Source organism: Kogia breviceps, chromosome 10 (assembly GCF_026419965.1).
Source record: "Kogia breviceps isolate mKogBre1 chromosome 10, mKogBre1 haplotype 1, whole genome shotgun sequence".
In the NCBI taxonomy this organism is placed as follows: domain Eukaryota; kingdom Metazoa; phylum Chordata; class Mammalia; order Artiodactyla; family Physeteridae; genus Kogia; species Kogia breviceps.
This window is the reverse complement of record NC_081319.1, coordinates 42,690,945-42,706,804: the sequence shown is the minus strand read 5'-3', so window position 1 is coordinate 42,706,804 and position 15,860 is coordinate 42,690,945. Positions and strand designations below refer to the sequence as shown.

Below are 15,860 nucleotides of genomic sequence, written 5' to 3'. Positions count from 1 at the left end.
CTGAGAAATCAGCTGTTAACCTTATGGGAGTTCCCTTGTATGTTATTTGTCATTTTTCCCTTGCTGCTTTCGTTTTTTTTTTTTTACTAGGTAGTTTTTATTTTATTTTATTTTTTTAACATCTTTATTGGAGTATAACTGTTTTACAATGGTGTGTTAGTTTCTGCTTTACAACAAAGTGAATCAGTTATACATATACATATGTTCCCATATCTCTTCCCTCTTGCATCACCCTCCCTCCCACCCTCCCTATCCCAGCCCTCTAGGTGGTCACAAAGCACAGAGGTAATCTCCCTGTGCTATCGGCAGCTTCCCACTAGCTATCTAATTTACATTTGGTAGTGTGTATATGTCCCTGCCACTCTCTCACATCGTCAGAGCTTACCCTTCCCCCTCCCCATATCCTCAAGTCCATGCTCTAGTAGGTCTGTGTTTTATTCCCGTCCTACCACTAATCTCTTCATGACATTTTTTTCTTAGATTCCATATATATGTGTTAGCATATGGTATTTGTTTTTCTCCTTCTGACTTACTTCACTCTGTATGACAGACTCCAGGCCTATCCACCTCATTACAAATAACTCAGTTTCATTTCTTTTTATGGCTGAGTAATATTCCATTGTATATATGTGCCACATCTTCTTTATCCATTCATCTGTTGATGGACACTTAGGTTGCTTCCATGTCCTGCCTATGTTAAATAGAGCTGCAATGAACATTTTGGTACATGACTCTTTTTGAATTATGGTTTTCTCAGGGTATATGCCCAGTAGTGGGATTGTGGGGTTGTATGGTAGTTCTATTTGTAGTTTTTTAAGGAACCTCCTTACTGTTCTCCATAGTGGCTGTATCAATTTACATTCCCACCAGCACTACAAGAGTGTTCCCTTTTCTCCACACCCTCTCCAGCATTTATTGTTTCTAGAGTTTTTGATGATGGCTATTCTGACTGGTGTGAGATGATATCTCATTGTAGTTTTGATTTGCATTTCTCTAATGATTAATGATGTTGAGCATTCTTTCATGTGTTTGTTGGCAATCGGTATATCTTCTTTGGAGAAATGTCTATTTAGTTCTTCTGCCCATTTTTGAATTGGGTTGTTTGTTTTTTTGTTATTGAGCTGCATGAGTTGCTTATAAATTTTGGAGATTAATCCTTTGTCAGTTGCTTCATTTGCAACTATTTACTCCCATTCTGAGGGTTGTCTTTTGGTCTTGTCTATGGTATCCTTTGCTGTGCAAAAGCTTTTAAGTTTCATTAGATCCCATTTGTTTATTTTTGTTTTTATTTCCATTTCTCTAGGAGATGGGTCAAAAAGGATCTTGCTGTGATTTATGTCATAGAGTGTTCTGCCTATGTTATCCTCTAAGAGTTTGATAGTGTCTGGCCTTACATGTAGGTCTTTAACCCATTTTGAGTTTATTTTTGTGTATGGTGTTAGGGAGTGTTCAAATTTCATACTTTTACATGCAGCTGTCCAGTTTTCCCAGCACCACTTATTGAAGAGACTGTCTTTTCTCCACTGTATATTCTTGCCTCCCTTATCAAAGATAAGGTGACCATATGTGTGTGGGTTTATCTCTGGGCTTTCTATCCTGTTCCATTGATCTATATTTCTTCTTTTGTGCCAGTACCATACTGTCTTGATTACTGTAGCCTTGTAGTATAGTCTGAAGTCAGGGAGCCTGATTCCTCCAGCTCCACTTTTCATTCTCAAGATTGCTTTGGCTATTCGGGGTCTTTTGTGTTTCCATACAAATTGTGAAATTTTTTGTTCTAGTTCTGTAAAAAATGCCAGTGGTAATTTGATAGGGATTGCATTGAATCTGTAGATTGCTTTGGGTAATAGAGTCATTTTCATAATGTTGATTCCTCCAATCCAAGAACATGGTATATTTCTCCACCTATTTGTGTCATCTTTAATTTCTTTCATCAGTGTCTTATAGTTTTCTGCATACAAGTCTTTTGTCTCCTTAGGTCGGTTTATTCCTAGTTATTTTATTCTTTTTTGTTGCAATGGTAAATGGGAGTGTTTTCTTAATTTCACTCTCAGATTTTTCATCATTAGTGTATAAGAATGCCAGAGATTTCTGTGCATTAATTTTGTATCCTGCTACTTTACCAAATTCATTGATTAGCTCTAGTAGTTTTCTGGTAGCATCCTTAGGATTCTCTATGTATAGTATCATGTCATCTGCAAACAGTGACAGCTTTACTTCTTTTCCTATTTGGATTCCTTTTATTTCTTTTTCTTCTCTGATTTCTGTGGCTAGAACTTCCAAAACTATGTTGAATAAGAGTGGTGAGAGTGGGCAACCTTGTCTTGTTTCTGACCTTAGTGGAAGTGGTTTCAGTTTTTCACCATTGAGAACAATGCTGGCTGTGGGTTTGTCATATATGGCCTTTATTATGTGGAGGAAAGTTCCCTCTATGCCTACTTTCTGCAGGGTTTTTATCATAAATGGGTGTTGAATTTTGTCAAAAGCTTTCTCTGCATCTATTGAGATGATCATATGGTTTTTCTTCTTCTGTTTATTGATATGGTGTATCACATTGATTGATTTGCGTATATTGAAGAATCCTTGCATTCCTGGAATAAACCCCACTTGATCATGGTGTATGATCCTTTTAATGTGCTGTTGGATTCTGTTTGCTAGTATTTTGTTGTGGATTTTTGCATCTATGTTCATCAGTGATATTGGTCTGTAATTTTCTTTTTTTGTAGTATTTTTGTCTGGTTTTGGTATCAGGGTGATGGTGGCCTCATAGAATGAGTTTGGGAGTGTTCCTCCCTCTGCTATCTTTTGGAAGAGTTTGAGAAGGATAGGTGTTAGCTCTTCTCTAAATGTTTGATAGAATTCGCCTGTGAAGCCATCTGATCCTGGGCTTTTGTTTGTTGGAAGATTTTAAATCACAGTTTCAATTTCAGTGCTTGTGATTAGTCTGTTAATATTTTGTATTTCTTCCTGGTTCAGTCTCAGCAGATTGTGCATTTCTAAGAATTTGTCCATTTCTTCCAGGTTGTCCATTTTATTGGCATACAGTTGCTTGTAGTAATCTCTAATAATCTTTTGTATTTCTGCAGTGTCAGTTGTTACATCTCCTTTTTCATTTCTAATTCTATTGATTTGAGTCTTCTCCCTTTTTTTCTTGATGAGTCTGGGTAATGGTTTATTTATTTATCTTCTCAAAGAACCAGCTTTTAGTTTGATTGATCTTTGCTGTTGTTTCCTTCATTTCTTTTTCATTTATTTTTGATCTGATCTTTATGATTTCTTTCCTTCTGCTAAATTTGGGGGTTTTTTGTTCTTCTTTCTCTAATTGCTTTAGGTGCAAAGTTAGGTTGTTTATTCGAGATGTTTCCTGCTTCTTTTTTTTTTTTTTTTTTTTTTTTTTTTGCGGTATGCGGGCCTCTCACTGTTGTGGCCTCTCCCGTTGCGGAGCACAGGCTCCGGACGCACAGGCTCAGCGGCCATGGCTCACGGGCTTAGTTGCTCCGCGGCATGTGGGATCTTCCCGGACCAGGGCACGAACCCGTGTCTCCTGCATCGGCAGGCGGATTCTCAACCACTGCGCCACCAGGGAAGCCCTCCTGTTTCTTAAGGTAGGATTGTATTGCTATAAACTTCCCTCTTAGAACTGCTTTTGCTGTATCCCATAGGTTTTGGGTCGTCGTGTCTCCATTGTCATTTGTTTCTAAGTGTTTTTTGATTTCCTCTTTGATTTCTTCAGTGATCATTTCGTTATTAAGTAGTGTATTGTTTAGCCTCCATGTGCTTGTATTTTTTACAGATCTTTTCCTGTAATTGATATCTAGTCTCATAGTGTTGTGGTCGGAAAAGATACTTGATACAATTTCAATTTTCTTAAATTTACCAAGGCTAGATTTGTGACCCAATATATGATCTATCCTGGAGAATGTTCCATAAGCACTTGAGAAAAATGTGTATTCTGTTGTTTTTGGATGGAATGTCCTATAAATATCAATTAAGTCCATCTTGTGTAATGTACCATTTAAAGCTTGTGTTTCCTTATTTATTTTCATTTTGGATGATCTGTCCATTGGTGACAGTGGGGTGTTAAAGTCCCCTACTATGATTGTGTTACTGTTGATTTCCCCTTTTATGGCTGTTAGTATTTGCCTTATGTATTGAGGTGCTTCTATGTTGGGAGCATAAATATTTACAATTGTTATATTTTCTTCATGGATCGATCCCTTGATCATTATGTAGTGTCCTTCTTTGTGTCTTGTAATAGTTTTTATTTTAAAGTCTATTTTGTCTGATATGAGAATTGCTACTCCAGCTTTCTTCTGATTTCCATTTGCATGGAATATCTTTTTCCATCCCCTCACTTTCAGTCTGTATGTGTCCCTAGGTCTGAAGTGGGTCTCTTGTAGACAGCATGTATATGGGTCTTGTTTTTGTATCCATTCAGCCAGTTTGTGTCTTTTGGTGGGAGCATTTAATCCATTTACATTTAAGGTAATTATTGATATGTATGTTCCTATTACCATTTACTTAATTGTTTGGGGTTTCTTCTTGTAGGTCTTTTCCTTCTCTTGTGTTTCTTGCCTAGAGAAGTTCCTTTAGCATTTGTTGTAAAGCTGGTTTGGTGGTGCTGAACTCTCTCAGCTTTTGCTTGTCTGTAAAGGTTTTAATTTCTCCATCAAATCTGAATGAGATCCTGGCTGGGTAGAGTAATCTTGGTTGTAGGTTTTTTTCCTTCATCACTTTAAATATGTCCTGCCACTCCCTTCTGGCTTGTAGAGTTTCTGCTGAAAGATCAGATGTTAACCTTATGGGGATTCCCTTGTGTGTTATTTGTTGTGTTTCCCTTGCTGCTTTTAATATGTTTTCTTTGTATTTAATTTTTGACAGTTTGATTATTATGTGTCTTGGCGTGTTTATCCTTGGGTTTATCGTGTATGGGACTCTCTGTGCTTCCTGGACTTGATTGACTATTTTCTTTCCTATATTAGGGAAGTTTTCAGTTGTAATCTCTTCAAATATTTTTTCAGTCCCTTTCTTTTTCTCTTCTTCTTCTGGGACCCCTATAATTCGAATGTTGGTGCATTTAATGTTGTCCCAGAGGTCTCTGAGACTGTCCTCAGTTCTTTTCATTCTTTTTTCTTTATTCTGCTCTGCAGTAGTTATTTCCACTATTTTATCTTCCAGGTCACTTATCCGTTCTTCTGCCTCAGTTATTCTGCTATCGATCCCATCTAGAGTCTTTTTAATTTCATTTATTGTGTTGCTCATCATTGCTTGCTTCCTCTTTATTTCTTATAGGTCCTTGTTAAATGTTTCTTGCAATTTGTCTATTCTGTTTCCAAGATTTTGAATCATCTTTACTATCATCATTCTTAATTCTTTTTCAGGTAGACTGCCTATTTCCTCTTCATTTGTTAGGTCTGGTGTGTTTTATCTTGCTCCTTCATCTGCTGTGTGTTTTTCTGTCTTCTCATTTTGCTTATCTTACTGTGTTTGGTGTCTCCTTTTTGCAGGCTGCAGGTTCGTAGTTCCCGTTGTTTTTGGTGGCTGTGCTCAGTGGCTAAGGTTGGTTCAGTGGGTTGAGTTGGTTTACTGGTTGGGGGGACTAGTGCCTGTGTTCTGGTGGATGAGGCTGGATCTTGTCTTTCTAGTGGGCAAGTCCACGTCTGGTGGTGTGTTTGGGGATGTTGGTAGCCTTATTATGATTTTAGGCAGCCTCTCTGCTAATGGATGGGGCTGTAGTCCTGTCTTGCTATTTGTTGGGCATAGGGTGTCCAGCACTGTTCGTTGCTGGTCCTTGAGTGAAGCTGGGTCTTGGTGTTGAGATGGAGATCTCTGGGAGATTTTCACCGTTTGATATTGGGTGGAGCTGGGAGGTCTCTTGTGGACCAGTGTCCTGAAGTTGGTTCTCCCACCTCAGAGACACAGCCCTGACGCCTGGCTGGAGCACCAAGAGCCTTTAATCCACACGGCTCAAAATAAAAGGGAGAAAAAATAGAAAGGAAAGAAAGGAAGGAAGGAATAAAGGAAGGGAGGAAGGAAGAAAGGAAGGAAGAAATGAAGGAAGGAAGAAAGCAAGAAAGGAAGGAAGGAAGGAAGAAAGGAAGAAAGGAAGGAAGAGAGGAAGGAAGGGAGGAAGAAAGGGAGGAAGGAAAGGAGGAAGAAAGGAAGGAAGGAAAGGAGGAAGGAAGGGGGAAAGAAGGGAGGAAGGAAGGAAGAAAGGAGGGAAGAAAGGAAGGAAGAAAACAAGAAGACAAAATAAAGTAGGATAAAATATAGTTATTAAAATAAAAAATAATTATTAAGAAGAAAAATTTCTGTAAAAAACAAAACAAAACAAAAACCAAAAATGGGTCGGTCTAGCCCTAGGACAAATGGTGAAAGCAAAGCTATACAGACAAAATCTCACACAGCAGCACACACATGCACACTCACAAAAAGGAAAAAAGGGGCAAATAATAGTATTTCTTGCTCCCAAAGTCCACCTCCTCAACTTGGGATATTTCACTGTCTATTCAGGTTTTCCACAGATGCAGGGCACTTCAAGTTGCTTGTGGAGTTTTAATCCGCTGCTTCTGAGACTGCTGGGAGAGAACTCCCCCTCTCCTCTTTGTTCGCACAGCTCCTGGGGTTCAGCTTTGGACTTGGCCCCACCTCTAAGTGTAGGTCGTCCGAGGGCGGCTGCCCTTCGCTCAGACAGGACGGGGTTAAAGGAGCAGGTGATTCGGGGGCTCTGGCACAGGCCGGGGGAAGGGAGGGGCGCGGAGTGCGGGGCGAGCCTGGGCGGCAGAGGCCGGCGTGACGTTGCACCAGCCCGAGGCGCGCTGTGCGTTCTCCTGGGGAAGTTGTCCCTGGATCACGGGACCCTGGCAGTGGCGGACTGCACAGGCTCCCGGGAGGGGCGGTGTGGAGAGTGACCTGTGCTCGCACACAGGCCTCTTGGTGGCGGCAGCAGCAACCCTAGTGTCCCACACCCGTCTCTGTTGTCCGCGCCGACAGCCGCGGCTCGCGCCCGGTTCTGGAGCTCCTTTACGCGGTGCCCTTAATCCTCTCTCCTCGTGCCCCAGAAAGCAAAGAGGCAAGAAAAAGCCTTATGTCTCTTTGGCAGCTCCGCGCCTGTTTCTGGAGCTCCTTTACGCGGTGCGCTTAATCCCTCCCTTGCTGCTTTCAATAATTTTTCTTTGTCTTTGATTTTTGCCAATTTGATTACTATGTGTCTTGGCGTGTTTCTCCTTGGGTTTATCCTGTATGTGACTCTCCGCACTTCCTGGACTTGGGTGGCTATTTCCTTTCCCAGTTTAGGGAAGTTTTTGACTATAATCTCGTCAATATTTTCTTGGGTCCTTTCTCTCTATATTCTCCTTCTGGGACCCCTATAATGTGAATGTTTTTGCATTTAATGTTGTCCCAGAGGTCTCTTAGACTGTCTTCATTTCTTTCCATTCTTTTTTCTTTATTCTGTTCCGCAGCAGTGAATTCCACCATTCTGTCCTCCAGGTCACTTATCTGTTTTTCTGCCTCATTTATTCTGGTATTGATTCCTTCTAGTGTATTTTTCATTTCAATTATTGTATTGTTCATCTCTGTTTGTTTGTTCTTTAATTCTTCTAGGTCTTTGTTCAACATTTCTTGAATCTTCTCAATCTTTGCCTCCATTCTTTTTCCGAGGTCCTGGATCATCTTCACTGTCATTATTCTGAATTCTCTTTCTGGAAGGTTGCCTATCTCCACTTCATTTAGTTGTTTTTCTGGGGTTTTATCTTGTTCCTTCATCTGGTACATAGCCCTCTGCCTTTTCATCTTGTCTATCTTTCTGTGAATGTGGTTTTTATTCCACAGGCTGCAGGATTGTAATTCTTCTTGCTTCTGCTGTCTGCCCTCTGGTGGATTAGGCTATCTCCTGACTTATTGCACTTAGTATGATTATCTCTAGGTCCATAGAGATAGCATTATTTCATTCTTTTTTATGACTGAGTAGCATTCTGTTGTTTAAATTTACATCTTCTTTATCCATTCATCTGCTGATGGACATTTAGGTTGTTTCCATGTCTTGGCTAGTGTGAATAATGCTCCTATGAACATTGGGGTGCATGTATCTTTTTTAATTAGAATTTTCTCTGGATATACGCCCAGAAATGGGATTGCTGGATCATATGGCAACTCTGTTTTTAGTTTTTTGAGGCACCTCCATACCATTTTCCCTAGTGGCTCTACCAACTTACATTCCCACCAACAATGTAAGAGGGTTCCCTCTTCTCCACCCCCTCTCCAGCATTTGTTATTTGTGGACTTTTTAATGATGGCCATTCTGGCCAGTGTGAGGTGGTACCTCACTGTGGTTTTGATTTGCACTTCTCTTATAATTAGCCATGTTGGACATCTTTTCATGTGCCTGTTGGCCATCTGTATGTCTTCTCTGGAGAAATTTCTATTTAGATATTCTGCCCATTTTTCAATTGGGTTATTTGTGGGTTTTTTTTGTTGAGTTGTGTGAGTTGTTTGCATATTTTGGAAATTAAGTCCTGTCGGTCACATCGTTTGCAAATATTTTCTCCCATTCTGTAGGTTGTCTTTCATTTTGTTTGTGGTTTCCTTTGCTGTGCAAAATTAAAGCTGGTGCTTTAAATTCACTTCTCCTCTCCTGTTAGTTATTGTTTTCCCTTCTACTTCTGTCTCTCCAATTCAAAAGAACAATTAATAACCATAGTATTTATGATGATGATAATAATAATTATTATTATTGTCAGTGTAGTCCTCCTCTAGAGCTTGCAGAATTATCTAGGAACACAGGAGGTGAGGTAGGGTATAATGTTAAAGCTTATAGTAAGAAACTCAGCATCTTTCTTACTAGGAGAACCAAAGAATATGGCATTGAACTCAAGACAGGGTACTCCTATGATCATAAAATATTCTGAAATAAGATTCCAAATTATTACAATGATAAAAATCACAATTCTAGATCATTACACAGTGTGAATCATGATTTAAGTCCAGAGTGGCTAAGTGTACAAGGAAGGCCAAGAGCTAGGCTGCAATTCACAAGTATATCCTCTGGGATAGAACAACACGGAGCCTTGGACTGCTGGGAAAACAGCAGGGACTCAGAGACACTGTAGCACAGCCACTGGGAGGGGGTGGGGAGCTCTTCTAGGTTCCGAACAAGGTTCACACCTGCAGTCCAGGGTCAGACCGGGGTAGGGTAGAGAGCTATGCTGTCAGCAATCTTTCCCCACCCCCTCCCTGCCTGCTGACCCTCAGGAAGTCTGATAGAACTTCCCAGGAGCCCAGGAAGGATTCTGGTCACAGAGTAAAGTGGGGCCTGCTGGGTACCCCCAAGGTAAGTTATTTTCTCAAGTGCCAAAAAAGCTTTCTGGGAGACAATTTGTACGAGGAGTCAAAATGAGACCATAGGATGTTATCAAGATGCCAATTATTTTGATTTTCATCACTGCCCCTGTGAAAGCACAAAAAATAATGGGTCCTCAGAGACACACTAACTCACCCCGGTACTTTAAGGAGACAGTTCTGGGAATACTCAGGCAGTAAGAACACCAGGAAAGTGCTCAGGGTGAGGGGAGGGGAGAGGCCTTTAATTGTCCTGGGTGAGCAGCAGCCATGCTACCAGCCCTCAGAGAACCACAGTAAATTCCCATCATCCTCAGAATATGCTTGGACCCTGGCCTGTCCCAGGGCATGGCAGAAATTACCACGCATCAGCAACTGCGTGGGGGATGCCAAGGATGGACAGCAGACTGTGCGATCCTGGTAGCTGGAGGTGAGGAGGGAGAGAAGGCAGCTTCTCAGGAAGAAGGTAGAGGAGAAGCAGAAGGCTGTGAATGGTAAGGGGCCTGCTGGTAGCGGAGACCCTGGCTTTGGAGAGAACAGCAGGAGCTGACCAGTGATGGGGCTGCCAGGTGGGGCATCAGGAAAAATCGCGTAAATTTAAGAAATTACTCAGAGCTGATGGGAGCTTGCAGGCCCAGAGAAGAGGGAGGTTCTTGAAGATTTCTGAGAGCTGGAGACTGCTAGGAATGCTTGTCCTTAGGGTAAGACCCAGGGAAGGTGAAGATCTAGAGAACAAGAACCCCAGAGAACCGAGACTTGGCAAGGAGGAGCTGGGGGACCTCGGGGTCTACTGATGCCTAGTGTGAGCAGACTGCACGGCACAGTTTTGCCCCAAAACCAAAGACCCAGAAGGGAAGAGCCAGAGAGAGTGGTAGGTGGTATCTGGTAAATACCTGAGTTCCGGTTTCCAGATTGTTCCCAGGCGGTCCCCATGTGGTTTAAGTGGTTTGGCACGCCCAGCCCAGAAGGAGCCAAGTTTTGCACTGGGAGAGATGTCCCAGGAGAAGCAAAGCAAAGGCATTGTCTGAAGGAGAGAGTGCCCTGGGTTGGGGGCTGGGGGCAACAGAAGATCTATAGCAGGAGACCAGACAGGAGACGGGACGCTGATGACCCGAACAGGAGCTGTGGAACACCCAGGATGAGGTGAGATGTGTACAGCATAGCAGCCAGACCACAGCGACCTGGGTGGGTCTGGGCCATAGGCCTCTGTCATCCTCATCCTCTCTTAGTGACTTTTTCTCCCAGTGTTCCCAGGGAAAGGCTCAGCCATGCACAATACACAGCCTTGCACAAGACACAATATAAAGTGTCTTTATATTGCTCTTAACTCTCCCAGTCCTTGTAGCTTTAAACATTTTAACCTAGCTGAGAAATGGATGATTCTTCCCCAGTGAAAGGAGAGAATTGGAACAGTGAAGACCAGCCCTCTTCTTGCCCCTGTTGTCAATGAACGAACGAGTCATTTCTGTGCGGTGGGGGAGGGGCTAGGCCAGGTGAGAAGGGATGCCTGCTCTGACCTTCTCTCCATTCCTTTCTTTTCATTTTAACTCCTTCCATGCTTCTCCCTTGATGACTCCTAGGTCATGGAGATCCAGAGTGTATTTTTGTCTAAATCTCCCCAGTTGAGTTCATTTGGAACCCACTCTACCCAAACATTGGAATGGCCACGAGGCTGATGACCTCCATCACTCAGGAGACTTAAAGAATGAACTGTAATCTGGGAATTGCACACATAGACACACACAGGCTACAGTGGCACACTTCCTGTCCCGTCAAAGAAGTACTGATTTAGTACTTTAGTAAACTGCATTTTTGGAAGTGTTTCACTACTGAGGTGATGCAAATCAAACTGACTAGGAGCACAGACCCTGAAGCTGAGCCTGCCACCGTCTTACTTCCTTTACCCAATGGATGGTCCCAACTTAGAGACCAAAAGGACACAGGCTCCATCCTCACTTTGTAGTCTCCTGCTTAGAGCTCTGGCTCTTAGAAAGCAGCCAAAGTCAGCATAGTGAACTAACTGGTTATCCAATGTGTGTGTGTGTGTGTGTGTGTGTGTGTGTGTGTGTGTGTGTAGAACGATTGATCGATAGATCTAAATACGTTTTAGGTGTGTGTGTGTGTAAAAATACATAGAAAGTTTTATCAAGTGCCTGAGTGTCTCATTTCAAAAATTGATGCTCTCTGTCTCTGCATTTGTGACTACACAGAATCTGACAGTGACAGGGGTGGGTCAGCAGAGGATCAGACTCTGAGTGGCTAGCTCATAATTCATCTAGGAAGGGAAGTTTCTGGTGATGAAAAGATAAGAGTCAGGGAGGCAGAAGACCCAGGTTTGGTTTCAGCTCTGCTTTTTTGTGTAGCTGTGTGATTGTAGGCAAAATGCTGAACCTCAATTTTCATCTTGGAAAAATCAGGGAGGGTGACTCTGTGTGTGTGTGTGTGTGTGTGTGTGTGTGTGTGTGTTGTCCTAGGAATTCTTAATATGCCTTCCAGAATTACAAATGCTATGACTATATTAAAATTGACCAAGGTTAGGAAAATTATTGATTTTCCCCTGCTAGTTAACACAGGATTGGAGAAGAGAGCAGTTCACAATCCACCTTGCTTTGGGGTATAAGAAGGTTTACAGTGAGCATGAGGCTAGCGGATTTGCATTACACTGAACTTCTCCAATGACTGCATCAGGAGATAGAGGAAGACTGCCACCCTCACGCTTTCCTCTCTAAGAGGCTGGCTTCTGCTAGAGATATCCTGGACCCCTAAGAGACAGAGGAACAACTGAAGCAACAGGGCAATGACCCAGACTCGCCTCCAGACAGATTCCTGTGAAAAAAGGGTCCCATTTCTTTGATATAATAGAGACATCTTGAGATAAAAGAAGGCTACATACTTTGAAAGTTCTCTTCCACTAGTACACAGTGGTTCTCAAATTTTAAACACATCAGAATTCGTCACAGGGCTTGTTAAAGCAGATTGCTGGGCCTCAGCCCAGAGTTTCTGCATCTGTAGGTCCTGGGCAGGGCCCCAGTTTTGCATCTCTAACAAGTTCCCAGGTGTTACTGATGTTGCTGTTCCAGGGACACCACTTTGAGAACTATCAAGAACGGTACCTAGTATTCACTAGAACAGTATGCTCTAGAACAGTTATCAAGTATTCACTCAAAAGTGAGGAGGAGATGGAGCAAGAGAAGGTAGCTTAAAATTTTTTTTAAGGTGTTAATTAGTCTGTGTAAGAGTTTACCTTGAAAAAATCTTAATGCAGAAATAGCCCAGGCTTTAAAACCAGCTTTTGAAATGTGTCCATATACTAAATGTTACACATATGAAAAGGAAATCTACATGGTTTTTTTTTTTTTTTTTTTTTTTTTTGTAGTACGCGGGCCTCTCACTGTTGTGGCCTCTCTCGTTGTGGAACACAGGCTCCGGACGCGCAGGCTCAGTGGCCCAGCCACTCCACGGCATGTGGGATCCTCCCGGACCGGGGCATGAACCCGTGTCCCCTGCATCGGCAGATGGACTCTCAACCACTGCGCCACCAGGGAAGCCCTACATGCCTTTTAAAATGAGTCATTTTCATGAAAGACACCTGTCTCAGAGGAACTACCGATTTCACCATTTTGGCACTTAACTTGGTGTTTTGCAGGGCCTGAGGGAAATGCGTAAAAAGATAAATCACATAAAACCCTGTATGCCGTCGTCACGGGTGTCAGTGAGGCTGAGGGGTGGGGATGGCCGCGTGGTGAGAGGCAAAACCACTGCCATTAGGGCCAATAGTATGGTTTCCATCTCCCGCCTCTCCCAGACAGGTAAGGGAGACAGAGTTAGCCCTTCTCTCACTTTCTGAAGATTCCCTTCCTCACGTTTCAGGGGATCATCTTGTAATTCTTGGATTCCTTTTCCAAATCAAATAAAGACACATACACATCTCTGGAGGAAAATGTCTGTATTAAAAGCCAAAAAAACACAGAAGTACAAGAAGAAACGCCCATCTGGCCACGTCACTGGATAGATCGACTTGGAAAAAAAAGTTAATAAAGTTCATTTTCAGCGGTAACAATATATCAGTGTTAAATCATTCCCATGCCTCCTCCCCCTTTTAAATAAATTAAAAAACAACAAACTTCAAATACTATGTTCAGATACAAAGAGCTTCCCTTACTACAGCAATAGCAATTTGATTTTTTTTTTTTACTAAAACTTTCATTTAAAACAGTTATTAAATATATAAAACAAATACACAGGATTTGGTCATTTTCTGCCATGAATATAGGGCACGTGGGTGCGGGGAGGAAGGAGGGCAGGGGGACGCAAAGAGGGGAAAGGGCCCCATTTCCCTCCTCTCCGTCTTCCAAGCTGCGGATATCACCCTGCGAGGCAAGGGCTTGCATCTGCTTTTCGGAGCCAGAAGCGCGGCACAAACCTGGCTTTTCCCACACGCTGGGGCCTCTTCCGCGGACCCCTCCCCGGAAGAACTAACGGTCACTACTGCACGAAGCACACCGGCCGAGTCTCCCGGCGGGAAAGGCACCGAGAGCGCGGACATAGGGAGGACAAGGGGAGGAGTGGGGCGGGTCACTTGGTCGCCGCCCCCGAGGTGACGGCCGCGGCTGCGGCGGCGGCTGCGGCTGCGGCTGCGGCGGCGGCAGTGGTCCCAGCGGGTACTGCGGCGGGGGCGGCGGCGGCGGCGGCGGTGCTGGCGGTGGTCCGGCGCTGCTCCATGCCGTTGGGCAGGAAGCCGGCGATGATGGGCACCGGCCAGATGAGGGCGGCCACGCTCCACACGACGATGACCAGGGTCATGAAGCAGGCCACCAGCGTGGACTCGATGGGCTTGCGGTTCAGCCGCCAGCCCGGCTCGCCCTGCAGCTCCTCCAGGCTGAAGTCCAGGCAGCAGAAATGCAGCGGCTCTCCCTGCAGCCACAGCGGCCCGGGGGGCTCGGCCGCGGGGTAGGCGGGCAGCGCGGTAGGCGTCCCGGCGGTGGCGCCGGCGGGCCGGAGGCGGCCGGGGCGGCGGCCGCGCACCCAGCCGCAGCCCACGCAGAGGCGCAGGTCCTGCTGCGCGCCTCCCGCCGCCAGCCCTAGGTGCTCGATAAGTAGCGGCGGCCCGACTCTGTGGAAGGCGGCGGCGAAGAAGGCGCGGCCATGCGCGTTGGTGGAGAAGAGGAGCAGGTCGCACTGGAAGCCCCGCGGGTGGCCCCAGCGCACGAGCAGCGAGCTCAGCATCTGTCGCTGCACGCTGATGTTACACGGCGCCGCCGCCTCCTCCTCCGGGCCAGGGCGCTCGGGGGCCCCGGGCGCAGCCGAGACCAGCAGCCGCGGGGCGGCAGGCTCGTCCGCAGACGACGCGTTGACCGAGGCGTTGAGGGGCGCCCCGAGGAGGCCCGGCGCGTCCGCGGCCCCGCCGCGGGCGGGCGGCAGCGGGCAGGCGGCGGCCAGCAGCGCGGCGAGCAGGGGCAGCATGCCTGTGGCGGGCGCCTACGCGCGCAGGGCAGGCGGTGGCTGCATGGCGCGCGGGAGACGAGCCGGCGAGCGGACGGCGGGACCGCGGAGACTGGCGGCGGGCGGAGTGAAGACGCGTCGGGCACCCCTCAGCCCGCGGGGGCGGCGCGGAGGCGATGGCAGCGGCTCGCTTGGCGCGGGGCCCCCTCCCGGCCCGGCAGTGTCTGGGGTTCCCCGCCGCCCCCGACGCGGGAGCTCTCTGACGGCCGGGCGGGTCTGCTGGGCCCTGCGCTCGCCGGGAGCAGGATTCCCCGACTCGGCTCCGCCTCCCGCGCGCCTCGCCCCATCCCGCCCCGCCCTCCGCCCGCGAGGCTCGGAGACTCCGGGGAGGGCGGGGTTGCACGCACCGCGGCGGGAGCGGGGGCGTGGTCGGGCCGGCCGGGAGGGGTGTAGGCAGCGTGCTGGGGTGGGCCTCCGAGGCCTACGCGTGGGTTCGGACGGTGACTTCTGTGGCTGTCGTCCGGTAGTTTGGGGCGGGGTGGGTTGGCCCGGCAGGCGAAGGTTGCGGACGCGCCCTGGCGGCCCCGCCACACCGTCGAAGTCCAACTCCAAGCGGCGAAGGCGCTTTGAGGGAAATGCGTCCTCGGAGGGAGGCTTTTGTCACGCCTGAGGCGAGCCTGAGATGTCTCACCTAAGTGCTCACCTGGACCTCGCTCCTTTTACAGAAGGTAAAACTGAGGCGGAGAGAGGGGGAAAGACTTCCCCAGGCCACCCCAAGAGCCAGAACCAGACCTCCTGGCCACGAGTGTATCTTAGGTCCGGAGAGTTTGGCGGGTTTTTAATGTACCTCCAACACAATAGATCCACTTGGTATTCTCACAGCGAGCAAACCCCAAAATTCCAAGAACTCTATGGAGTTGGGGTGGAGAGGGTCGGGTGGGAATGTGAGCCCCATAGCCTTTGCAGCTCTGGGGTTTCTTGATAGGGACTTTCACTCCCAGGAAACAACTCCTCATGTGCAAGTCCCTGTCTGGCAAGTCCAATGAGCACGTATTTATGAAAGATTTGTATGTAGACTC

The 15,860-nt window shown here is 46.1% G+C and overlaps 2 protein-coding genes across 5 annotated transcripts in view; one reads left to right on the top strand and one right to left on the bottom strand.

Moving 5' to 3' along the window:
- Positions 1 to 13,270: 13,270 nt before the first annotated feature.
- On the bottom strand, positions 13,271 to 15,236 carry TMEM158 (transmembrane protein 158). The gene has a single exon (XM_059077888.2). It carries the CDS (start codon positions 14,800 to 14,802, stop codon positions 13,915 to 13,917), a length of 888 nt encoding a protein of 295 aa, XP_058933871.1. The 5' UTR covers positions 14,803 to 15,236; the 3' UTR covers positions 13,271 to 13,914.
- Positions 15,194 to 15,860, top strand: part of LARS2 (leucyl-tRNA synthetase 2, mitochondrial) — a 283,460-nt gene continuing 282,793 nt past the window's right edge. For 2 of the 4 annotated variants that reach the window (XM_067044470.1, XM_067044466.1), the window contains exon 1: positions 15,213 to 15,509. The gene's annotated coding sequence lies outside the window, so the exon portion shown is untranslated. Of the gene's footprint in view, positions 15,510 to 15,860 lie in introns of all 4 variants that reach the window. The other 2 variants (XM_067044468.1, XM_067044469.1) reach the window with 2 other exon arrangements.